Raw genomic sequence first — 27,264 nt, 5'->3', positions numbered from 1 at the left:
TGACACTGCAGATAACGAGAACTCTACCAAAATTGAAAGAGGAAAATCAATATTACAAATTTCTGCTGAATCTGAATCTGAATCTGAATCTGAATCTGATGCTCCTCTGATCATCTGTACGGTCAAGACACAGAAATTTAAAATTAATGTGTCGTCTCCAGTTCTTAATCCTTCTGAAGTTGATCATGAAGTTGCCCTCTGTTTGAAATCTGTGAGAGACAAGGAGAGTTTATTAAGGAATGATTATGAGAATTGGAAAATGAGTCGATTACAACTTTCTTTTTCGGAGCTCCAGCACAAAATCCAGTGTATAATCGAGTTGGAGAATAGATTGCTAACAGTTCTGAGAACAACTTCGATAAAGGAATTATTAGATGAAAATACTTATACGATTCTGAGTTTTAGATTACAAAGTGAATGGATTTGTGCTCTCATAGAAGAAAGGAAAGAACATTTGGTTGAGGGTGTTGATCAGCAGCATTAATTATTAGTTATTGAGAAGTTGAAATGCATCTCAAATAATTTGCCAAGTAGTATAGAGCTTCCGGGAAATAATGAAGAACATGCCTCTGGACAAATGGAGAACACTCATGATCATGCAACTTCTTTATCTTTCAATATCGAAGGTAATTGGTTGTTTCATAAACTATCAAATAATTTCAAGTCTTTACAAGATTTAAAGATATTTGATAGTTCTAATTTATGTAGAGTCCCCTAGTGTGCAACCAAATTCAGTTTGTATTGAAAGTAGTTATGCAATTCTACATGGAGAAAGCTTTGTTTTAAGGAATGTGCCCAATATTTTCGCTGTGATATCGAAGGTAATTGGTTGTTTCATAAATTATTTTTGAATGGTATGATTAATTTTTTTAAGAACATTTTTGTCTTTTTGCTGTAGAACTAAAGAAAATCTGTAATGTTGCAGAACTTGGTAATCGTAGAAATGGGTAATGTTAATACATTTTTTTCAGATGATTGTATCATTTCATTTGCTAATTTCATTTCCCAAACTGCGGCTTGCATCAAATTCAGTGGATTTGACAACCCATGAAATTTGTGTCTATTGCATGTTAGAAAGAAAATAAAGCTGTTGTCGTTATTAAATCAATCGCCCTGAAATATTAGCTGCAATGGCTGCAGAACAAATCATTGCATCTTCCAGTAATCCAAGGATACTTAAAACATCAAGTTTGCATGATGGGATGCAATCCACGGTTGATATCATTGGAAGGACCGAAAACCTGCGACCAGGTACTATTGTCTCCCTTTCAACGAAAAATATTTTTGATGAAATAGATTTAACACATAAAAAGAATAACAACATTGAAGTTGTTGTGCAAAAGAATGTTACCATCATTGGTTAAAGAAAGTGTCATTGTCTCTGTTTTAGAGCCGAGGAGCGAGGTTATTTTGGGGTTGCTGATGTGGATATTGCTGCTGCTTCTGCTTCCCCCTGTACTGCAGTTGTTCCACCCTCTGACTCAATCATCCAACCGATTGTTGTGACTACTGACTCACCTGAGGCTTCTCTGCCTCAAACTACTGCTGATACTTCTATGTTCTCGGAGGAACATCAGCAACGAGTGAGGGAATTTGATGTTGAGGATCCAGAACCAATTCTTCCATCTATTGAGGAACCAGCACATCAACCCACTCCGCTTGCTTCACCACCAACCCCTCAGGAACCCCAGCTTCATTTTACTGATGCCGCAGAACCTTCTTCTGCTCTGGCCGTTATTGTCTGTACAAACCCCATCAATCTTGAGGAACCTCCTGATAATCATCCAGCCACTTGTGCTGCACAGCTTTCTGAGGTTCAACTAAGGCTCCAGGTTCAGGAAACTGCAGATTCTCCTTCTGAAATTGCCCCTCCTTTTGAAGAACAGCTTGATTATATCAAGAAGAGTTGTAATAACCTTGAAAATCTCATGAAAGGCATCAAGTACGAGCAGCTTGAAGGAAAACTACAGTTCAATTTCTTCAAGGAGAGGGTGATGAAATATATTTTCAATATTGAGAAGGATATTGCTGCAACTCAAGTGTCTGTCTCTGGCTTCAGAGCAAATTACATCAATTCTCAGACTGAAGTCATTTTGAGCCAAAGCTCTTTGAGTACTACAGTCCATGATCAATCTGCCTCAATTCAAGCTCTGGATGCTAAGGTTGATAATCTCTCTGCACAGATTGCTGAATTGTTCTCGTTTGTGAAAGATGGTGGTGCCAAAAAGAGGGAAAGGACTGATCTTGAATCAGAACCCTAGAGACATATATCTTGCTCCCCCTCCTCCCTACTTTTGAATAACTTATCAGTTCAAAGTTCAGATGAAATTTAATTGTTAACTTATCTGTTGTACTGATGGAATTTGTGAAATTTTTATGTAAATAGTGGTAAAATATTTTACCTGTCCATATTATCCTTGTATATTTTGTTAAATGTCATCATGCCCTCCACCCATTTTTCACACTAACTAAAATATGAACACAAACGATCTTCAAGATTTTACGTGTACTTACTTGGAGAAAGAAGGAAATATCCTTTGGTTTTTTGCACTATATCATAATATCAATATTACGCAGAATCAAGAAAACCAATTACTAATTTACAAAACCATTATTTTGAAATAACACTTGCGAAAATCTAAATTCGTATTCTGGCTAAGTCACTTATATACACTGATTCTGTGCCGGTTTGTGAGTTCTTCCTTGCATTCTTGAGGTTCCGCAATCTCATCATTAGCTGTTGCCTTTCACCCTCCACCTCTGCAAACTTGAGGCTTATTTCTGAATATCTTCCCTGCATTTCTTTCAGTTCTTCTTCCATGTCTTTGTTCTTCTCTTTCAGTAATGCCACTTCGTTTATGGTTTCACCGTCTCCACCATTAGTCGCAGCATCTTTTAGCACCTCACTGCTGTAGAAAATGCATCAAGGATTAGCTGGGATATCAAATAATCAGAATTATAGTTAGCTACTAGCATACCCCTTTGTCAATGATGGCGCAGAATCGTTCAGTGTTGAGATTTCAACCGTGGGATTTAAGTGTTCGTCACAACTTATTGATTCTTGGTTCGAATTAAAGTTTGGAGCCACCTGCATCTCAAGAGGAATCGTTATTCGATTTCAAACTCTGGAACAGTTGTTAGCCACTTGTGTTTAATGTATTCTAAAACTTACAAACGGCACAAAAGGGAAATTTTTCGTAATTTGATCACTTATCAGGGCAATCAAGTGCTACTACTAACCTTTCCGACTTTATTGTCAAACAGATGAGCACTGCTTCTGTTGAGCGCTTCTAGTGTTGCTTCTAACTCCTCGATTTTGCTATGAAGATCTTTTTCCTTCTTCGAAAACAAGTTACTCGATGTCTCTAGAGCATTTTCCTTTAACATGATCTGATCCTGTACAACATGGAAACAAGATCAGAATCTAAACTTGTACAGAACCAGATAAAATTTGAGTGTGTTTCAAAAATATGCAGATTGACCTCAAGCAACCGTATTCTCTCCTTAAGATTTGTGATCTCTTTGTTTCCCCGATGGGTAGGCGTGGATTTTCCAGTAGATCCATGACTAGAGCTATCCTTTACCTTCCTCTCCATGCTATGGAGTGCATCTTCTTTCTTCTTCAGATCACCTTTTAATTGTGAAACTTGCTTCCTCAAGATGTCTCTCTCCGATTTATCCTCCGATAAAGAATGTTTCAATTCATCATACTGCGATCGAATAGCGTGGAGTTGGGACTGCAAATTCTCGACTAGTACTTCTTTTTCCTCCAAACTACGTCTCTTTTGATTTAATTCCTGCTGCAACTCTTCAGCTTCATTCTTTAGCAATGTAACCGAGCTTTCCAGTTTAGATTGTTCCTCATTCCCTTTCTGCATAAGCAATGCCATTTCTTCGCTTGATTTTCTCAAATGTCCCAATTCATCTTTTAAGGCTAGAATTTCCAAGGAAAGGACCCTCTGAGTTTCTTTATCTTGTGCTTTCTTTTTTTCCAGCTGCCCAAACTGATTAAAATTTAACACCATTTGCCTGGAAAGCTGAGCCAATCTATCCTCGTAACAACCTTTTACCGATTTGTGTTCCTCAGAAGCATTTTGGAGAATTTCTTCCAGATGGGTCTTTTGCATGCGGAGCTCGTTTGCTTCGGCCAGAGCTTTGGTGGCAAGTTTCTCATTGGCATCAAATGTCGAGGCCATCTGCGCAGAAAGCCTTTTAAATTCCCCTTGCAGCCGTTCCGCCGTATTTGCATTTTGACATCTCGTCTTTCTCAATGTTTCCTCAGCTATTATTGCTCTTTTTTCCTGCTCGATTTTGGCCCGTGTCAGAGCTTCAAGATCAGCTTCGAAACCTTGTGCCTGCTTTTCAAGTTCTTCCTCTAAGCTCTTTACATGAGCTTCAAGTTCACTTATTGTAACCAAAGAATCTGTAAATTCTTTTGATCGACTTTTCAGTTCATTTTCCAGATTTTCTACCTGGCATTCGAGTTCATGAACAATTTCAAATGAAGATGAACATTCATACTGAATTTTCAGCTGTTCCTGAAGTTGGCTCTGCTCTAGCTTATACGAAATCTCGTGATTCTCCTGTTTCATAATCTCATAATCGAGGGCAAGCTGCTCCATTTGCATCTCGAGTTCATCTTTATCCCTCCTGTAGATCTCAATTTCACTACGCAGGTCGATCATCTGCTGTTCAAGAAGATATGATTCCTTCGCACCGCTGTGCTCCTTAACGAGCTCTTCAAGTGCTCTCTGTTCTTCATCGTTTGTTTCACACACGGAGTCCACTTTGCTCGACTTTTTGCCCGTATCAATTAACACCAACGATCTGTCACCAAGATTCGACGTTTCCTGATTTTTCTGATCCAACATCTCCTCCAGATCTTGAACAGCAAGAATTAATTCAGAATTAGATTCTTGCGTCTTTTGAAGTTGGATTCGAAGGTTTGAATTTAGTTCTTTGGCATGATTTAGTTCTTGTCTGAGTTCTTTGACGAAAGTTTGAGAATCTCCTTCAAAATGCATATGAATTTTATTTTTTGATCCATCGGAATGTCTCAGGGACTCTTTAAGTTTTTCACATTTGTCCTTCAAGGAATCATTTTCCTCTTTCGAGCAAACAATCTCCTTCGAAAGATCCTGCCCCCGTTTACTCTCTTTCACAATTTGTTTACGAAGAGTCTGCAGTTCTAATTCAGACATCTCCAACTTCCTGGATAATGCAGTAACCTCGGATTTGAGATTATCAATCAAACTATCTGATGCCACTTCAGAAGGCTGCCGGGAAAATGTTGCTCTAGGAGTGCTTGAAGAGTCATCAGTGCTAGCTTCAAGAGCAGCATTTCCAAGCCACTCCCATTGTGATTTCTGATTCTGCTCGTATATTTCCATCGGAGTATCAGATTTTGATCCACTGTCAGAACTCGACAATGTTACATCAGATTCACTAGATGCTCGACGATTCATGTTCAAATCAGGCACTTTACTAACAGCCACATTAAATTGCATGTCCTGGTTTTAAGAAGAAACACCAAGGGGAAAAAGAACTAGAAATTGTAATCGATTGGATATGTTTTAAAATGTTGTTGAACGAGACCCTGTCGGTGACATTACCTCGACAGCATCTCTCTTGACGGATCCATCTTCATTCCCGTTACCAAAATGTGTCCTCAAGCTGTAAATTTTGGGATTCAATTTCGCATTCTCAATTTCATCAACGTCTCTGAAGAGAAGGAATCAGCAGAGTAACTATGTAATCACAGATCAAGCTATTGATATATACGCACTGGTAAATTAAATACCAAAAGACTTGGTCTAAAACAGCATTTTATTAAGCATTACTTTTTCACGTGATTTTTTTTTTTTTAAAAAAAACAACCAGAAGCAGTTTTATGTTTATGTATGGCAGTTAAATAACACTATTGTTTTATTTTCTTGACAAGAAACGAAATTAAATGGAAGCAGTCAACAATAAAATCTGATTCAGACTTTTAAAACACGTTTAAGCTAGAGTTTCTTTTTTTAATTCGACTTCTTTAGTAAGTAAGGTACGGATCAGCACCTTTTATCAGTTGACTCATGTATCCTCTGAATTGATACCTGTTGAGACACATCGATTCAAATGAAGATAAAATACCGATAAAATGTAAATTAAACAATCGTCAATCAATTTCAAAGATGCATAGACATTAGAATTCCAAAGCAACTAATCTATCTGTTACAGATTCGTGCGTGCAGGTGGGAAACAGGATAGATAACAGAACCAAGATTTTCATTAGGAAGCAGAAGAAATTCCTACACACAATACTATTTTAAAACATTAAACAAACAGTGAGGATATTACACTTGTAAATAAACCACACAAGAAAAGTATGTTTTATTTTTATCTGAAGATAGGCCGGTTGAGGGACTTACGTGCAAAACCGCTTCTGTTTGTGATTTCTCAAGAGGAAGAGACACCAGGGAGACTTTAGTTGCTTCAGCAAAACTCGAAAAATCAAAGGATGCTTCTCCAAAAACTCCACCTTTAGATGCCCCCTAAAATGCACCATTAAGGAAATTCAACATACACAAATCACTTGGGAGCAAAGCAAAGTATAAATTCCATTGCCACATAGCATTTCTTACCGTCCCTACAACAAAGTAGTATATCCTCTCAAGAACCTTTCCTGATTTAGAATCCCGATTAAACCTCACAGTTTCGTACACTGGATTCTCCCAATAGCAGCTCCCATCTCGAACCACCGCCTTGTCTGATTTTAAGGTTGGCTTTCCAGTATCAGCAGGAACAAGAGAAATCATCCATGTCTCCCCTCCAGCTTTGGTCAACTAAAATTTTAAATGGTAGATCAGTTGACAATCGTGAACAAAATTTTGAAGAGATATATGAACATATTTTTATGATTGTCAAGAAGACATAGCAAATGTGAACCAGGATGACAGCAATCTTAAACTACTTTCCACTTTTCTTTTTTTTCTCACATTTGTTTTCCCTTTCCTTTCGGTATCAAATTACACTATCTAGGTAGATTGACAGAATTAATCATAACCCTCCTTAAAAAAGTATGGCTTTAAATTTATTGTAAAAAGAAGATTGAACAAGAGTAAATAAAGTCCCACAGATTCGGATGCATAAATTAAAATCTGGATTACATTCATATCTATCTTTTCAGTGACTAGAAATCAATTCACGCTTATCAGAAAGACAAAATTTCAACTGTTCGCAAAGTGAAAGAAATCCACCATGCGTTGTTTCAATCTCGAAATCCCACATCCTCACCAAATCAAGAAGAGAACAATACAATTACACCAACAAAAATATGCAAGAAAATCAAACAATCAACATACATGAGCCGCATGAAACTGCAGCTTGAAAACAACTTTGACTTTGTTCTTGTCACTCCTCCATAGCCCCGACTTGAACATCTCTCCGGCACCCGCCGGAGCTCAGCTCATTCACTCACCGGAGCTCCGGCGTCCACCACCAGAAAACCACCATGCAAGTAAAATCCACCTATCCCCCCAAATTCCCGAATTCCCCTCACCAAATTTCCAGATAAATGTCCAAAACAATGATACAGGGAAGAATTCAACCGCCCTCCGCAGTTGACTCTATAAATAAAGGCTGCGTAATTCAAAACAATGAAAACCCAGTAATCAAATACAAGAAGAAGTGATGGAATTAGCACCAATGGATCCAAAGATAGATTCTTTTCCCCTTTCTTTCCACTCTTTCAAGCAGCCTGTGCTCTGCCCACAACTCTAAATGCCTGCGCTTCCCTCTCTCTCTCTCTCTCTCTCTCTCTCTCTCCATACATGTCTTTATTCTTTACGTATCTTCGTATCTACAGAAGCAGTGCACCGACGAGTCCACAATTTTTTTATACGCCGGGTTTTAAATCTCAAAAATTTGCATCAAAAACCATATTTTTTATAAATAAAGATTGAATCTTTGGTTTGATGTACACATGAGGGAATAAAAAAATCAGTGAAGCTTGTGAGTATTATTTATTTATATTAAATATATCATTTAAAGAGGGTGGTCTGAATTTATGTAGCAGAAGGAAGGTGGTATGTGGGAAATGACACAATTGCCTATTTTTTGGCATGATGTATTTGAATTTTTTCTATTGTGTATTACCATTATTATTATTTCTATTATTATTATTATTATTATTATTATTATTATTATCCCATAAATACAGTGCAATAATTAAATATATAGCGATGTTTGGGATTATAACGTTAGCATTGGATTCTGGAGCGCAGAGAAACAATCATGGGTAACGGTTTTCTACATTTACTCGACAAAAGAGGAAAGTTTTATCTATGAATTAATTTATATTTAGACGTGTCAAAAGTTGGTAGCGATCTGGATCATCCTGCGAGTTTAGTACATGTCGTCTGCAGGGCATTGCCCGTCGAATGACATGTAATCCCATGATTGGACAAAATCAGTGGGTCTCACGTAGGACCCATTGGTTTTTACCAATCATGAATCACCACGTCACCCGCAAGGCACTACCCTGCGGGTAGCATCGACTCAACCCATCTTGCGATCGTTTTTTTTTTGTTGGTTGAGAAATTAGAATTCAATCCACCTATTTCAAATAGTGCGGGATAGATTTAGCTAAATTTATATGTCATTTAGCGGGATACGTGGACATGCTATTTTGACAATTTATTCATTTTTTATATCTATGTTTATACCAAATTTACTTGAAGTTTATTTGATATCAATTTTGGGAGAATGTCTTGGATTGTAATAAACATCTACTCTATCTAAAAGAAATACTTATCAAGATATTACCTAAGGTTGAGAATCAAAATGTAAATATTTTGTTTGCTTTTTTTTTTCTTAACAACCACGAAATTATAAATAAGTTTTATATATATCAAAATGTAAATATTTTGCTTGCTGCTTTTTTTTTAACAACCACGAAATTATAACCACGAAATTATAAATAAGTTTTATGTGAAATATATATATATATATATATATATTAAAACTAATGATGATTGTTTGAGAGGATAAAATGGTAATTATCCCGAAATCAAACTTTTGGATTTGACTAATTTCAAGGCGACATGAAAGTTAGGTTAATGAAAGATTTAACACCTTTTACGCAAATAATGTAAAATGTAAAATCGCTGAAAAAGATTTAAGTGGAAACAAAATTATTTGATTCCAAGCAATAATTAATGGAATTCTATGATCGAGGCTAAGGGAACGGGACGGGTTTAAAAATTACCTATAATTATCACATGTCACTTGTATTATATAAATAAGTTTTGATCTAATACGACTTTGAATTAATTATTAAGGTATTATTTGATCATGAATAGTCATTTTCCTTCAAATGGAACGCAGATGACAGCCAATTTTGTTGACATTTCTTTCTTTCTTTCTTTTTTTAAATTTGTTTTTCCCTCTAATTTCTCATTCGATGTAGTAGATTATGGATTTATGAGAAATATCATGTTACACTGGATATGACATATCCGATAGACGATCGATAGTAATTGGATATTTTTAAAATATTTGTGTCACACATAAAATAACTTTGTAAAACTACCGAAGTAACATTCAACTTATCACGATTCGCAAAACTAGGAATAAAAGTATATAGGGATCAATACCAGTTGCAACTATAATTTTAAAGAAATTAACTAAATCTGGCCAAATTGAGTCTCACGTAGCTCATTTTCTCATCTCAAATCTTTCCCCATTATCTTTTTCATTTAATACTAATTTTCTTGGCATTCCCTTATACCAAAACATAATATAGGATATCAAAAATATAAAAATATGATTAAAATAGAAAATATATAATAAAAACAAGATTATATTTTATAATAAAAGTGAATTATACATATAAATTTTTAGGTGCCTTTGTCCTAACGGGAATAACAGAATCGGGAATACCTAACGTTTGGTGTAGGTTGTTGCGTATTGGTGGCCGTCATATATATTATACATCCTATCCTAATTTAATTAAAATTTTAATTATTAAATATAATAAAGATAACTAATTGAAATTGTTATTTGCTTATTTAATCAGTTAATTAATTAATTTTTCCTATTACCATTACTGCACAAATTAACCTTTGACTCCGATGTCGAAGCAATTATTTATTAAATTCTAAGAACATGTTACGTGTTCAAGTATATGACTTTCCTTTCTCCCCCATTATTGCATTAATTTTACGTACTATAACTTTGCAATAATTATTAGATCGATAAAAATAGCTGGGCAGGCTTCAAGTGTACATAACACAAGTTTTAATTTAATTATAATGGTCAAGTATTCCTAGCTAGCTAATAAAAACAAATTAAATATAGGTCAACCATTGATCGAGTTCTCTCTTTCAATTTTTGTTGGTTTTCATACAGAAATTTGTAACGAGCCAAATATGAAATTAAACTTAGATTTTTTTAACCTTTTTTTTTTTTTTTGCCAGAAAACAACATATGGAATTGAAGTATATATGTTTGTCTTAATTGCTAGGCCTGTCTTAGAGCGTATGTTTATATATATATATATATATATATTCTTAAAAAAATTAAGCCTCCTATATTAATTACTTTGGTGTGTAGGTGAAAATGAAAACTTCTATAAATAATCTTAAATCTTACTTATTCAAATTTTCATCACCTTTATTTATTCTCCCTAATTATCTATCTTCAATCATTTTGTATATACAAATTAATTAATACTTAATTTATAGGAGGAAAAAGTTCGTTGGTCATGTTAGGAGAAAGGTAGATAAAATTTAGAAAATTAGTATCTAAAGAGGAGGTGAGGGGTGGGGGGCGGGGGAGGTGAAGGTGAAGGTGAAGGTGATACCTTTATTTATTAATTAATTTATTATCTTAGCTTCCAAGAGGATCATATGTTGATTGTCAGGGGGTTCTTAGACTTACCCGTGCCACACCATTCTACTGAATTTATTCCTACCTTTTTTTATTTTTTTAATTCAAAACATTGCTTTACTAAAAGTTTTATACTAAAATAATAAAGTTTTTTTTCATCAAATATATAACTCATCTTCATCTACTTCAAACTTTGTAGTATGTACGATAGTTATTTTCTTAATTTGATAAAATACCTCTTTATAAAACTATATATATATTTATTTATTATTTTTAGGTTCAATGCATTTAAATGATATTCTCATATTAACTTAGTACTATAGTAAATAAAACACCACAGATGAATCAATTTAATAAATCGATTAAAAAACTTAAATGTAGATTATTTTAATTGAGTTTGTAAGATTGAAATATTATCGTTTTATTAAAATTTATAGTTTGTGTTAGGCAGGGTTGCAATTCAAAACACTTCAATTGTATAACAATTCAAATACAAGTTTCCGATCATTTTTCTAAAAACAACAATTTTAACACCCGACAGATTTCATATGACATCATCGCAAGTAACTAATATTGTACCCAAAAAAACCTAATATCGTGTAAAAATTGTTCGTATAAAATAAATTTATAATGTAAAATAGTATAAATAAGGATGATTTGTAATTTTATTAAAATGTAAAATTTAACCAATATATATATATATATATGTTCCAAATATATCAAGTCACCCCAAATCGTGCCACTCGGCGTGGCTTTCATGTCATCATTTCTCGTCGATACGGCCAACTTTTGAACCCAGCGAAGTCATTTTCATTCAATTTGATCGACGCACTTATTTGTCTACCCAAAACAATCTGTTGTTTAGTTGAAATATATTAATAAATATTATACAAAATTAACGTATTTTCAAAAATTTGAGGGTATTTATTATAGTAACAAGAATTTCATATGTATATAAATCAAAGTGCTTATTTTGAAATCTAAATAATATTATTCATTTTATTCCAACCACTCGATATATACCCACCACAAGCCTACTTGATCAGTAGAAAAAAAGTGGGGCATTGCATTGAGGAAAAAAGGGGCCACATTATTAAACTTTTTGGTGGAGAGGGGCCAAAATTTGTGACATTAATTCACCCAAAAAACACATGGTCGCATGCACCACCATAGTTGCCTTGTGTGCACACAATAAATACAAATTGTTAATCAGTGTCGGGACACTAAATCCATGATATATTTTGTCTAACAAATATAATTTATTCTGTCTAAGCTCATAAAAGTTTGATGTTTTTCAATATTAGAGGCTCTGTATGTCGTCCCGCGATGTATCAAATGAGTCTTGGTCTACTCATGATTTTTTATTTTTTTTTTGAGTTTTGATCTACTATTAATAAGTTTTCAAATTTTTACTACGGTATATATGATTGCAATTAGCTCAAATAATTTGCAATATATATGTATATATATGATACATTATCGTGACACAACATTTCTTAATTAAAAATATGTATAATGTATTTATAATATTAATAATCATATAATAGCAAAATGTAAAATATGAACATAAAAGATAACATCGTTGGTGGGTAAAAGAATAACTTTTCAAAAAAGGATTTTACAATAATAGATATTCGAGTTGGTAGAACAAGCAAATGTTTATTGATCATAAAGTTTCATTCTCTATATCAACACATTCTCGATCGAGCGAACCTATCGTACATAAGTTATAACTTTTTTATTATAGTTTATTTGACTAATATGATTTACAACTTTATTTGTCAGTTTAGAAGTTTATCCAATGCAAACGGAAAGTTGTGATTACACTTTACAACGTCTTAACAAAATTGATAATGATAATATTTCCATCAAAAGAAAGCAATAATCGTTACCAAAAAAAGAAGAAGCAATAATCAGAAGGTTGTTGTTAAATTAAATTAACCAAGCATTAATAAATCAAATCATAACTCACGTAAAAACAGAAAATAATAATCGTAATGGGATATTATTTATAAGAAAAAGTAGAGCACTAAACGGTTGGGCAATTATCCTTATTTATATATTTATTAATTATGAAATCTGATTTTGACGCCATCATACGTCATAATATTCAACAATACGTGTCACCATATTCTAGGGGGATAGACACACGCGTGTGAAAATATGAATAAACGTGTTGGTGGTTCAGTTTTTTTTTTTTTTAAGATGTTGATAGTGCAGTAACTGAATTCCAGTTTTTAGGGAAGGTGGTGTATAGAGATTGATGTATTTTCAAGTTAGATGCTTTTCAAAATGGGCACAATTTTTTTTTTTTCACGAAAAGAGTAAAATGAAGGGTAAAATGGGAGAAAAAAAACTTGGTATCCCTACGTTAGATGAGAAGAAGCAGTTAATATATCTATCTCAAATTTAATAAAATAGTAGAGATATATATATCAAAAAAAAAAAACTTTATATATATATATATATATATTCAAACCAAAAATATAAATAATTAAATTTAAAATAATAAGTTCAAAGTTAATTAGTTATTACGAAATAACTGAGGCGCATAATTAAAACTAGTACCCGGACGCATGAGTTGCGTGCCTTTTATTGTATATTTTTTAATTGAAAATAAAAAATAATAATAATAAATAGTGAAATTAAAAAATGACATTTTTTGTAAATGACAAAAAAATATAATGAAAATGACATATTCGTAATTACATAACTATTGAAGGACAAAAAAATCAAAAGGGTGTTCATACAAAGAGAACAGTTGCTCTTACATAATATATTGTAATAGATAAATAATAAGCTAAAATACAATTAAATAAATAAAAATATGATCTTAAATTTGTTGAATATATAATCTATTTTGTGCCAAACATGGTGTCCCTATTAAACACGAATCAGTTCAATGTGAGGTAAGGATCATCTTTCGAAAGTCATTTCTTGACATTAAACATTGCCAAAATTATAATTAAGTTTCCAAAATTAATTTTTCTAACTGATGTTATTGAATACCTATTTTAATCAAGAAATAGGCTTGCAAGGGGTAACGATTATAATTTTCTAGTTCAAGAGTTAATTTTGAGGTGATGAATTGATTTGAGGTGATGAATTGAACATGACATTAGTCAAGTCATAACCTAATATTAGTTTGAAATGTACTCTAAAATCGACAATCATTTATCAACCATTTCACCAATAAATAAAGAGATATTGTCAAGAAGGTTTTTATGTCAAATTAATATATGAAGTTTATAAATTAGAGAAGGGAAACTTAGAATTTGTATTATTGGTGTTGAATGTTTTTGTTTCCATTTTGTTTTGTAATGCTATCAAATTTCCATATTTATCTTATATATTTCATTTTTTTTTTGTAATTTTAGTTATTTTTCATCGAGAATGTTAATGTGACCTATATATATGGGCGATGCATAGTTGTCACACTAGCGCTATGTCGGAGAGAAGAACTAAAACTAGGCAAAAATAACAAAGACGAACTAAGACTGAAATTGAATAACATTGAAGATCAAAATAATAAAGAGACAAACATACATTGCAAAAATACAATTTTTTTGAAAGGTTATATTTTCTAGTGGGGTTCCTAGGAGCAAGAAAAAATGTACTATTTTTTTAAAAAATGCAAATAAAATTATAAAATATTATTTTAAAAATGAGATAATTACATACATTATCCATGTTAAATCTTGTGATTGTTAAAAACTCTTTAAGAAAAAAGAATGATCTATTAGGTCCTTGTGTTTTTTAATCTTTAGCACATACGTCCTCGTGTTTTCAAATTTTGAGCACACCGTCAATCCCTTGTCAGTACATATTTTCAGGAATATGTGTGCTCAAAATTTGAAAACACAAAGATTAATAGTCATAGAAAGTTTCAGCAATTTTGTGAATTTTCAGAGATAGTCCATGCAATTATACCTTTTAAAATCAAAAATTACTTGTATCTTGTATGTAAGATCAGTTTGTATTTTTAGGCCACATGTTAAGATGGGATATCTAAATACACAAGTTATCAGAGTTGTCAAGTGGGCTAATAAATAATTAATTTATATTCATAAGAAAAGAAAAACGAGAAAAGAATAAAGAAGAGGAATAATTGAAAGATAGAAAAAGGTACATACAATCACGAAGGATAGGTTGGCTAAAAGGAAAGGTCCCCAATATGTGAAGGTTGCAATCATCAGACGATGTAGTCGTGAGGGAGACAACATAAAGTGCTCGATTGACCATTTTTGGTCCATCATCCATCATGCCAATTAATGCACATTTTGCCTTAGAGTTTCCTAAATTATTATTATTATTATTATTATTATTATTATTATTATTATTATTATTATTATTATTATTATTATTATTATTATTATTATTATTTTCTTAATAATCAAACCGTTTTAATCTAAATTGCCAAGAAATTGATAAAAATATAATGTATTGAAGGACAGAAAGATATACATTGTATGTATGTGAACACCAACTATCATAAACTCATTTATACATCATTTTAGAAAATAAATAAATCTATCATGTTAGCCAAGGGTTTACACTATGCATATTGAAAAATATCAGCATTAGCTCAAAAAAGCCTGTAATGATTAGAAGCCATGGTCTTAGAAACTTTTTTTGAAAAAGAAAAAATAATAATAATAAAAGAAAAAAGAAAAAGCCAATAACGTGATGAAAAATATCCTTAAAGCCCAAGCTCGCACTAGTGGGAAGTCTGCTACGAACCAGCAAACTTCCACCAGGCCCAGAACAAAACTATAGGTCCGTTTAGATATTTTTAAAATGGAATTGTGGAATACAAACATAAACAATATTACTTTTGAGATGTTAAAATATTTTTATAAAATAGTTGTCAAAACACATATTTATTTTTAAAACAACTTTTAGAACATTTTATAAAAAGTTTTTTAAAAAAACTTTATAAAAACGTTTTATAAATACATGTCCAAACGGAACCTAACATTTTTTTTAAAAATAAAATAGAAACTAAGACTTGTTATGTTTGAGTTTTGCAAAATTTTTTAATGAAACTCAATTTTTACACTTGCATTAGGTTTGATCAAGGATTAAATCTTGTTAGGCTCCATTTCGATTGGAGAATCTGATTTCAGAAATATGGATCTTAAAAACCATCTATTTCAAATGAGTACTAATTGAAGTAAGAATTTGAAATCATCGAAATTAACTAAGAATAATAACTAAATGATTTCAAATTTAAAGAATTTAGAAACTAAAAGGCAACTTGAGATGGTCTGTTTGGAAGATTTGAATCATTCCAACTCCCACCATCCAAATGCAACCTTATATATCGTCAAATGGATCAAATAAGTTCAAATTCGACTCAAATCCAATTCGACTTTTAAAAAAAAAAAAAATATTTACTGGATAAAAAAAATGGGAACTAGTTATTTAAGAATAGTTTTGTTTTATCCAAGGAAATCGTATTGCGCTATTTTGGAAGTTGATGATTCGATATTTAACAAAGTATTACGAAGATAGTTGTGTGATAAATGCGAAAAACATCGCTGCTAATTTGAAACATATACAAGAACATAATACTATGAATAATATTTTGGAGAAATATTCTTTGAAAAATAAAATAAAATATTTAGACTCTTCAAGCCCACAAATCAGCGCAGAGCCAGAGCCAGTGGTAGGATTTCTGCATTCATTCTTAAATTATCGATCATACTCGAATCAAATTTAGTTTGCAAGTTCAACATAGTGTTTGCAAATACTCAAATAAAAATGATTATCAACTTTCCATAATCATTTTATTTTATGCATTTCCAAACACTGGCGACATCCATTGCCCAACGATTTAGGAATGAAATAGTTTTACAGTAGAAACAGGAATAAACACGAAACCCACTTAATCTTAGAATTCAACCCTATAATCATAATCCATTCAAGATTCTTCCAACTGTTAGTTACTAGTTGAATAATGATACAATTCAGAACTACGTCAGAAAAACCTACTCAATTTTTTGCTGATCAGGAAAACACATTATAGCAAGAGAATACAAGCAAAGTCGTATGTAACAGCATTACATAAATAAAACAACTACCAGAAAAAACATGAACAGCAGTACAGCACGCAACGAACACATTAGATGCAATGATGGAGAAAACTCCAGATTTTTGGTTGATCGTGCTTTCAAAAAATAAAGCAGTCTCCCAATTACCCAAGTCAATCCAGATGTCCAAGCCTCCAGGTAGCAAATGAACCATCGCCGGTTTCCATCTTGACTGAGTTGCACAAAAACATAATCAAGAACATGGAAACCCCCAATCTTTATTTGGCATCCTAAGAACATACATGAAAATTTAAATAAGAGAGACATACAAGTCTTGATAGAACCACCTCGACACACTAGGAAACGGTACATCATCTAAATAGCAAATGCTCGAGGAACTCACCACCATATGGTTCAGGTATCACTGACAGTAGACAGCTTGATCAATAAAAGGAGGAATTTGTTTTATTTCTGTACCCAGCTCCTGCTCAATCCTGTACCTGAAAGAAAGGGCAAGGCAAGCAGAGAAGAGGGGGAAAAAAGGAGATTAATACCGAAATTTAGTCTCTTACTATCAATGAGGTGAACGTGTTTCAAGTGCAAACCAAAAAAGAGAAATCAAGCAAAAGCTCTTTTAGGGAGAAAGATTAGACATACAGTTTGAAGCGATCTTCGTAAGTGATCAAATTGACAGCCAATCCGAGATGCACAAATCTCCCCGAGCGACCCACCTAAACAAGTAGACATACCAACATTATTTCACTATATCGAGTTCCAGTTCTTGGATCAAGTCCCAAGTATTCTTTGGCGAGTTGTTCCTTCAGAAGTTAATTCCACATACCCTGTGAAGATAAGTTTCTGAATTCTTAGGAAAATCAAAATTGATGACGACGTTGACAGCTTGTATGTCTATTCCTCTCGTAAATAAATCTGTAGAATACACGAAAGAAAATCTTGATATTGCCGAACATAGTGTTTAAGCACACACAAATACTAGTGTCGCTTCCATTACATTGATGTGACAGACTTTGAGCAATAGAATTTCATCAAGGCAGAGAGAAAAATCAGCAGTATACCAGTGCAAACAAGATTCCTGCAAGCACCATTTCGGAAGTCATGAAAAACCCTGTTGCGATGATCTTGCAGCATCTTAGCATGAATATAGAAGCAAGAATAACCCAACTCAGTGATTTTCTTTGCTAGCAACTCCACTCGATTCACGGAATTGCAAAAGATTATTAACTGGTTAATTTGCAGCTGTAAATGTGTAAAAAGTGTTACAAATTTCCCATAAAGAAGAAGGCTGCCATAAACAAGACTTGAGAAGTTACAATCAAACCTTAGAGAAAAGTGTATTCAGGCAATGAACATTCTGTCTTTCTTCTACGAAAGCATAATACTGGGTAATACCTTTGAGTGTGAGTTCGTCCATTAAATTAATGACATAAGGTTTATGCAAATATCTGTCTTTAAAATCTTTCACGGTCACTGGAAATGTTGCCGAATACATCAAAATTTGCCGATTCCGAGGAAGAAAAGCTATCAGCTGCGCTATTGAAGGTTGAAACTCAGGAGATAAAAGCTTATCCTCCTGAAAAATTAAATCTATTAAAAAGCTAGCATATTTTGAACACCAGAATAAGCAAAAGAGAGTCACTATAATATTTGAAACTATGGGTTTGGCAGTCATAGGATACATTGAATCAGAATGATACAAAAGAGGAATACTAAATAGCCAAAATGAGGGAAAAGAGTAACAAGCCACAAACCTCATCCATAACAAGCATCAAACAATCCTTCAAAATGCATAACCCTTTTTTGGTCAGATCGACTATCCTCCCCGGAGTTCAAACCAGTAAATGGACAGGTTGATACAATCTCATGATATCATCCTTCAGGCTGGTTCCTCCTGTGGTCACCATCACTTGAATTTCCAAGTGCTTTCCTAGTTCCTTACAGACTTGAGATGTCTGAAGTGCTAATTCTCTAGTTGGTACTAATATAACAGTTGCATTCATTAGTAAAAACACATAAAGCTCAGAATAAGGACATAAAATCAAAGTTGACTACATCAGATTTAATTGATGAATTTTCACAAAGATAATCGATGATAAACATTCACCGGTCAAAAAACGTAAGACATAGACAGAGCAGGAAAATGATATCTTTCAAGTCAGCCGATGTTTTGATGACATTAGTGAATAAACAGTAAAAGCCAACACTTTAACTAATTAGAAGTGTCTTTGATAATTAATCTCTTAAGAACTACAAATAACTTCATGGAAAAATGAAACCAGATAAAAAGATAATCTAATTACTCTGTGCCAGATAAAACAAAATGGTAAGTGTTGTTGATAGCATAACCAATTGGGGAAAACTAAAAACTTGTGCATATAAATAGTTTTCAGGGAACCATCAGTGGAGGTGTGAACATTTTTTACATCATCAAATGTAAAAAAAAGTTTCAGGTACTACATCAGCAGACACTAAAATCCTTCTCTACAAAATACAGATATAGTTTTTGAGCCAATAATTTGACCTTTTGTAGTTTGCCCACAGAATCGGATTAGTCAAGTAACAAAATTCCATTGGGTCTTACTAATGATTTTTTTTAGTAGATTCAGATTGATTATCAGCAATTCAAAATTTGGTTAAAATTTCAATTAGGTTCATAACATTGAATGATGATTGAATCAGACAAGGAGTGAGGCAGCGATCCTTGACCTGTCAACTCATGTTTTCTATATTTTGACTCACATTCTTTATCCCTCCCTAGTAGTGATCGAAAATTCAAATTAATAGATTAAGGAAGTTTCATAAAAAAAATACTAGTTTATTAGAAAATTGCAATATTTCCTCAACCAAACTGGATTGAAAAGGCAGAGTTAATGCTCGTTTACTCAAAGATTCGCTAGTTTTGAGGTATTGTAATGAAGCAAGAGAAATTCCTCCCGCAAATCACATCAGTAAACACTTTCACAGGTTAAAACGAAAGATTGATTATATTTAACATACTCTGGTTAAAATGACAGATTGACAATATTTATTTTCATACAATATTTTGAACGGCTACCCATATTAACACAACAAAGAAATTTTCTGTACAATTGGATAAATAGTTCTTTCTACCAAATTATAACAGGTGCATGGATACCTTGAATGACATTGTTATCTGGATCAATTTTTTCCAATACAGGAATGCCAAATGCAGCAGTTTTCCCGGTACCATTTTTAGCCCGGGCAAGGATATCCCTACCGGTAAGAGCACCTGGATGGGAGAAGGCCTCTCAAACCCCTTCTCGTATATTCCCATCAACAGTTCACGTTTCAGAAAGTAATCTTCAAACTCATTTCCTTTTGTTGCAGTTACATCCGGTACGAAATACCCAAATTTTCATAATATGAAATTCCAGAAAATTACTCATAAATCCTGAAATTAATATATACCAATTCTAACACATCTAACCATCAAAATATAGAGTTAAATAGCTCTTAACATTCAAAAATCTCAACTTGTATCAATCTGAATTTTTCCAAAATTCCACAATTAACGCTGGAAATTGAGTTCGATACCTCGAATCACTAAAGTGTACGTTGTTCCTACACCCAAAACAAAAAAATTATCAATTATTTGGATCGAAATCAAACCAAAAATCTCATAATTCGAACTAAAATTATTCTCACCCCAAAAACAGCCTGAAGTTGTGATTAAAGACTAAGTATTAAACTCAAATCGTCCCAAAGTAGAGCACCATGAATACTGGCGGTGATGGAGGCGGTAACTGGCATAAAACATGGATAGTGGGGTGGCTGGTTTTCAAGTGTCACAAGAAAACCTTACAAAATGGGTATCACTAGCTAGCCCTCATCGCGAGGATTCCGAAACTATGCATTTTCGAAAATCGATCACGCTACATTGATTTCGTGTGACGGGAAAAGTTTGAAGAAAAAAAAGAAGGATCGGAAAATCTGGGAAGATGATGATGAATAGGAGGATAGAGAAATGTATATATATATCTACATCTACATCTACATCTACATATATGAAAGTGTACTATTTCTTAAAATGGCCATTTAACTCCCGGTCTCCCGTCCGCCACAATTACACGCGTTTGGCTTTCCCCTTCTCACAAATACACGTGTCTTGTATCCTACTTCTCCATCGATTTACACAAAAAAAATGATTAAATGTTATTCGTTTTCACCGTCTTCTCTGCGCATACATATCAAACTTATCGATTTTCTCACTGCTCCGTTCTTTAATCGCTTGGCTCTCGTTTTTTACCGTCTACGTCGCCTCTCCTTGTGCTTTTCACGATTTGCTCACTGCTGGGTTGTCATCCTCGAATCGGTAGGTTTATTCTGGTTTAACGAATTGAGTTGTGTTCTCTTCTCTACGCTTACATCTAAATCTTCCGTGTTTAGGTTACGACACCGATTTGCTCCGATCTACTCGCCGATTTCCTCCGATCTGCTCGCCGATTTCCTCAGTGCTCCGTTCGTCAATCGCTTGGCTTTCGTTCTTTACTGTCTTCGTCACCTCTCCTTGTGCTTTTCACGATCTGCTCACTGCTGGGTTCTCAGCCTCGAAATCGGTAGGTTTCTTATGGTTTTACGAATATAGTTATGTTCTCTTATCTACTCTTACGTCTAAATCTTTCTTATTTAGGTTTCGACATCGATTTGCTCCGATCTGCTCGTCGGTTGGTTTTCCGACTGTGTTTATGACACGGATCTGCTCAGTTGTAAGTCTTCCGATTTTGATTCGCTTGGTTTACATTTACTTCTGTTTTCTTTGATCTGCTCAGTTGTAAGTCTTCCGATTTTGATTCGTTTGGTTTACATTTACTTATGTTTTCTTTTCTGCGCATCTGACTTCAAACAGCTTGGTTTATGTCCTCGCATATCTTTTTTTTTTCTTTCTATTTGTTCCTGACCTCAAAAACCTTAGTTTATGTCATTTCTCTTATTTTCCTGTAACTTAATTAATGCACTTTGAATTACTTGTTCTGTCTGCAACTTACATTGTTTTTAAATACAACATAACCACACATGCATATGGAATATTCGGCTACCATTTAACTGTGTCTTCACTTTTTATTTTTCCAACCTAGAATCAAAGGACTGTTACAGACTGAACCATTAACTGGTTTGTTATTTAAGATTACGATAAAATATCAACACTTAACAGTTGTCTCTTTTATTTGTCAATTCTGAATTCTGAAATTAAAAGGACTACGAAATAAAGACATGCAGACTGATTTTGTATCCTATGTTTCATCAAGTTGCTTAAATCTGACTACTAATATTATTAACCTCCAGTCTGCAATTATAGATTACCTTTATCATTTCGTCAAATGATATTCCTGGTGTTTTTTTGTACTAGGTAGTTTGATAATATATGTTCTTACAGATATTTAATGGACTGTAGTTGAAAAAAAAAAATTAAAAAAAATTGTTTCCTTGCTGCTTTAGTCAGTAGCTTCAACTATGATTATATGTAGGGTTATTTAGATTAATTAAATTAAACTCTATCTTGTACTATTCTGTTAACTTTCTGTCTTTGTGTATTTTACTTAGCTGTAAAAAAATTATTTAATCTTAGAACATCACATTATTTAAATTTTTACTCGCAGGAAATACAAGTTCCAAAATATTTAGCCTATATTGTCATACTTTTTCTACCTTTTGACGTTTGCAATCATGTCAACAAAAACTCAAAAACGAAAATACAATAGCATAGAAGATCGTAGAGTGGCTAAAAACAATCGACGACAAAAACAGAAACAACTTTCAATTTCAAATACAATTGACAAACAAAATGTTGATGTTGACCCATTAACATGCAAAGTCAGCAGTCCAAATTTACTGCCTGATGTTCCAAACTGTCAATATTGTGGTGCACACCGTATTTACTTGGAACCACCTACATTTTGTTGCTCATTAGGTGATGTAAATCTTCTCAACACTGAAATGCCTACTGACTTAGTTCGATTATATCTTGGTAATGATCAGAATGCCAAAGAATTCATTAACTACGTCCGTAGTTACAATAATATGTTTGCATTCACATCAATGGGTGTACATTGTGACAAATATTTAGCTATAAAAAATGCTGGGATTTATACATTCCGTGTACAAGGCCAAGTTTATCATTTTTTGGATCAACTAATACCATCAAACAATCAGAACCCTAAAAATATGCAATTGTATTTTTTTGACACTGAACACGAGATCTTGAATAGAATGTGTATTAGTTCTAAATTTCAAGAAACTCTCGTACAAAAATTAACTCATATTTTAAAAATAAATCCAAACGGAAATTTCTTCCGAAGTCTTAGTACAATTCAGAACTTAAACGAATATAATATTGCTTTACAAGCCGACCCTATTGTTGATCAACGTGTTTTTAACAAACCTACCATATCCCAAGTTGCTGGAATTTGGTTAGAAGACGATGAAAGCCACCAGTACTCAAGTCAACACATACAAATATATCCAAAAAACAGTCAACCTCAAATAATTAAACATTACTTTGCTTGTTATGATCCTATGCAATATCCTCTTATTTTTCCAAATGAAGAATCCGGGTGGCATCGAAATATTAAAAGATTGAATGAAAGACAAAAAAAATGTTACTCCAAGGCCAACATGTAGTGGTGAAAACATTTATGATATTCAAGATTCCACAACTACTAACTGCTCCAAAAAAACAGAAAACCAAAAGGTCAATCGTGTCTTGTCGTGAATATTATTGTTATAAATTACAGATACGTGAAAACGATAAATCTTTCTTGCTACATACTGGTAGGCTTTTACAACAATATGTAATAGATATGTACATTAAAATTGAAACATCAAGACTAGAATTTTTCAGAACTAAAGACATGCAACATCGTTTACGCAATGAAATATACTCTGGATTATTAGATAGTATGACACAAGGGTTTGAAATGGGTTCTGACATTGGTAAGCGTATGATATTACCTGCCTCTTTCATAGGAGGACCTAGAGATATGCGTAAGACATATATGAATGCTATCACTTTAGTACAACGTTATGGAAAACCTGATATTTTTCTCACAATAACTTCAAACCCAAATTGGCCAGAAATAAAAGCTTTATGTCTACCCTTTGATAAAATACAAAATAGACCTGATTTGATTGCTAGAATATTCCGTGCAAAACTTCAAGTTCTGAAAAATGATTTATTTAAAAATTCTATTTTTGGTCACGTGATTGCCTATACTTATGTTATAGAATTTCAAAAAAGAGGGTTACCACATGCTCACTTTCTAATTTTAAGCCAAGCATCGAAAATGTTTTGCCCTGAAGCATTTGATAGAATTGTTTGTGCAGAATTACCTGATCAAATAACACATCCATATTTATTTTCATTGGTGGTTAAGCATATGATACATGGACCTTGTGGTTCTCTTAATCCATCATGTCCTTGTATGAAAAAAGGCTCATGTAAGTTTAATTATCCAAAAGATTTCTCAGAAAATACTAATTTTGGTATAAATTCATATCCAATATACCGACGTCGAAATGACAACCATATGCTCACTATTAGAGGCTCACAACTTGATAATCGTTGGGTTGTACCATATAACCCATATCATCTAGCTAAGTTTAATTGTCACATCAATGTTGAAATATGTTCAACTATTCAAGCCATAAAATATATATACAAATATATTTACAAAGGACACGATAGAATTTTGTATACATTAGCTAATGATGAAAAACACTTATTGGTTGACGAAATAAAAAATTTCTAAAGTGCAAGATGGATTTCACCTCCTGAAGCAATTTGGCGAATTTTTTTAGTTTTGATCTTCACCATGTTCATCCATCTGTAATATGTTTACCAATTCATTTAGAAGGACAACAATTAGTAACTTTTACTGCCACTCAATCATTATCTACCATTACGAATAATCCTACGATAAAAAAAACTATGTTAACACAATTTTTCCACATGAATAAATATAATGAGCTTGCTTGTTTACATGTTGAATTTCCAGAATACTTTACTTGGCACCATGATATAAAGGAATGGGAACCACGTAAAAGAAATGAAGTTATATCTAGAATTTTTAGCTGTCATCCAACATACGGCGAAATTTTTTATCTGAGGTTGTTACTTATGCACATTCGAAAGCCTACTTCATTCAAAGATTTACGAACAATCAATGAAAAAACCTATGCTACATTTAGAGAAGCAGCGCAAATATTAGGATTAATGGAGCATGATAATACTATTGACAACTGTATCGAAGAGGCAACTTCATATTTGATGCCTACTGCTTTACGATAATTGTTTGCTACTGCCCTCGTCTACTGTGACCCAGAGAATCCTAAACAATTATGGTTGAAGTATGCAAATTTCTTATCACAAGATTTTGAACAAAATAAATCTCTCAATCCTTACATTATTAAACAGAAAGTACTAAACAACATTGCGTATCATCTATACTCAATTGGAAAAAGATTAGAAGATTTCTTCTCAGTAACCGATGAAGTATTTCTAAGTTCTGTTGATAATTTGACAAAAGAATTACAAACTGAAAAAGATATAACTATACCTAATGAAGACTTGCTTGCTGTTGAGCAATTAAATAAAGAACAAAAATATGCTTACAACCAGATTTTATATTGTGTTAATAATAATTTGTCTCGTGTATTCTTTGTCGATGGTCCTGGTGGTACTGGAAAAACATTCTTATACAAAACAATTCTTGCCACAATTCGTTCTGCTGGTCATATAGCACTTGCTACAGCAACTTCAGGTGTCGCAGCATCTTTGCTTCCAGGAGGACGCACTTCCCACTCAAGATTTAAAATTCCTTTGGACGAAAATAATTTCAAACCTTGTAACATAAGTAAACAAAGCACAATTGCTCATTTAATAAAAATATCAAAATTAATAATTTGGGATGAGGCTACAATGGCTAAACGCAGTATCATTGAAAAATTCGATGAAATGTTAAGAGACATAATGAATACACAAACAATATTCAGTGGTAAAACTATTGTCTTCGGTGGAGATTTTCGCCAAACATTACTAGTGATTCTTAAAACTAATAAGGATGATATAATAAATTCGTCAATTGTTATGTCACCTTTATGGAACCATTTTGAAAAATTAAAACTGAAGCAAAACATGCGAGCATTACTTGATCCGACATTTTCTTCTTACTTATTAAAAATTGGTGACGGTGTTGAAGAAACGAACGAGAAAGATGAAATTCTAATTCCATGTGAAGCAAACATCCCATTTATAGATGAAGCTACATCTTTAAATATGTTAACAGAGACAATGTTCCCAAATATTACCAATGTTAATTTAGATTTCTCTTTATTTGTTAAACGAGCAATACGCACCACACGAAACGAGTTTGTCAACGACATTAATGATGTATTGATTAATAAATTTCCTGGAGAAGAAACTACTTATTATAGCTGCGACGAAAACATAAGTGCTTGTATTATACCAGACCAAGATGAACTATTCCATTCTTTAACTCCTCAAGGACTTCCTCCGCATAAACTAACTTTGAAACTAAATGCTCCAATCATACTTCTCAGAAATATTAATCCAATCGAGGGACTTTGCAATGGCACACGCCTTCTTTGTAAAGGTTTCAACGCAAATGTAAGCTACGCTGAAATATCAGTTGGTATACATGCTGGAAAGGCTGTCTTTATTCCTCGTATCACATTAGAAACTCCTCATGAAAATTTTTCGTCCATTCCATTCAAAAGAAAACAATTTCCTGTCCGACTATGATTCTGTGAGACCTCGGTTCTAAACATCTAATCAAGGAGTAAACAATAATTAAATAGACAAGATCTAATGACTAAAAGCAAAGCCAAGCAAATCAAAGAAATTTTTTTTTTAAAGGTGGGGTGCGCTCGGTCTGCTAAAACATGCAGACCGTGCGCCTCCCAGGCAATAACTTGTTGCCTCTCTCGGATAAAGTGTGCGCTCGGTCTGCTAAAAAGTGCAGACCGAGCGCCCCCTGCTGCAGAAACAAGGCAGCAGAAAAGCAACATCCAAAACAAAATCAAGCATTTCAAAAGCCGTTCTTTCAACTTATACATGAAGTTCTAGAGTTTAACAACTACTCCAATTAGAACATGCAACGATAACATCTCGACAAAGCTTGCATAAACAATACAACATAACAACGAAGTTCGTTATCTAAACATGTTCCAATATAACTAGGTAGACATGTTGACACGACTTCTAAACCGAGTCTCACTACTAGCTCTCCCTCTTGAAGCTAACCATGCCTCTTCTGACTTGGTCCTGCCCCACCTGTTGCCAAGTACACATACAAAAAAAGCAACA

At 33.2% G+C, this 27,264-nt stretch overlaps 3 protein-coding genes and 1 pseudogene across 5 annotated transcripts; 2 read left to right on the top strand and 2 right to left on the bottom strand.

The window, feature by feature from the left end:
• The first annotated feature begins 719 nt into the window (after positions 1-719).
• On the top strand, positions 720-2,264 carry LOC140876364 (uncharacterized). Of its 2 annotated transcripts, XM_073280313.1 has the most exons (3): positions 720-821; positions 1,141-1,251; positions 1,391-2,264. In XM_073280313.1, the coding sequence occupies exon 3, from the start codon at positions 1,557-1,559 to the stop codon at positions 2,259-2,261; it is 705 nt and encodes a 234-aa protein (XP_073136414.1). In that variant the 5' UTR covers positions 720-821; positions 1,141-1,251; positions 1,391-1,556; the 3' UTR covers positions 2,262-2,264. The 2 variants fall into 2 exon arrangements, with proteins under 2 accessions (XP_073136414.1, XP_073136413.1); XM_073280312.1 differs by lacking the exon at positions 720-821 and having other exon boundaries at positions 959-1,251.
• Positions 2,265-2,499: 235 nt separating this feature from the next.
• On the bottom strand, positions 2,500-7,989 carry LOC140878259 (uncharacterized). 2 transcript variants are annotated; one of them, XM_073281859.1, is made up of 9 exons: positions 7,347-7,989; positions 6,627-6,827; positions 6,414-6,536; positions 6,061-6,098; positions 5,613-5,721; positions 3,483-5,510; positions 3,241-3,396; positions 2,979-3,088; positions 2,500-2,909 (listed from the first exon to the last, which is right to left on the bottom strand). In XM_073281859.1, the coding sequence occupies exons 1-9, from the start codon at positions 7,422-7,424 to the stop codon at positions 2,639-2,641; spliced, it is 3,114 nt and encodes a 1,037-aa protein (XP_073137960.1). In that variant the 5' UTR covers positions 7,425-7,989; the 3' UTR covers positions 2,500-2,638. The 2 variants fall into 2 exon arrangements, with proteins under 2 accessions (XP_073137960.1, XP_073137964.1); XM_073281863.1 differs by having other exon boundaries at positions 2,500-2,906.
• Positions 7,990-16,771: 8,782 nt separating this feature from the next.
• LOC140871481 (DEAD-box ATP-dependent RNA helicase 8-like) lies at positions 16,772-20,295 on the bottom strand (annotated as a pseudogene).
• Positions 20,296-25,857: 5,562 nt separating this feature from the next.
• LOC140871474 (uncharacterized) lies at positions 25,858-26,700 on the top strand. Its single transcript, XM_073274006.1, has one exon. The coding sequence runs from the start codon at positions 25,858-25,860 to the stop codon at positions 26,698-26,700; it is 843 nt and encodes a 280-aa protein (XP_073130107.1).
• The last annotated feature ends 564 nt before the right edge of the window (positions 26,701-27,264 follow it).

This window comes from Henckelia pumila, chromosome 1 (genome assembly GCF_033568475.1).
Source record: "Henckelia pumila isolate YLH828 chromosome 1, ASM3356847v2, whole genome shotgun sequence".
Lineage (NCBI taxonomy): Eukaryota > Viridiplantae > Streptophyta > Magnoliopsida > Lamiales > Gesneriaceae > Henckelia > Henckelia pumila.
This window is presented reverse-complemented; position numbering and strand designations above follow the sequence as displayed.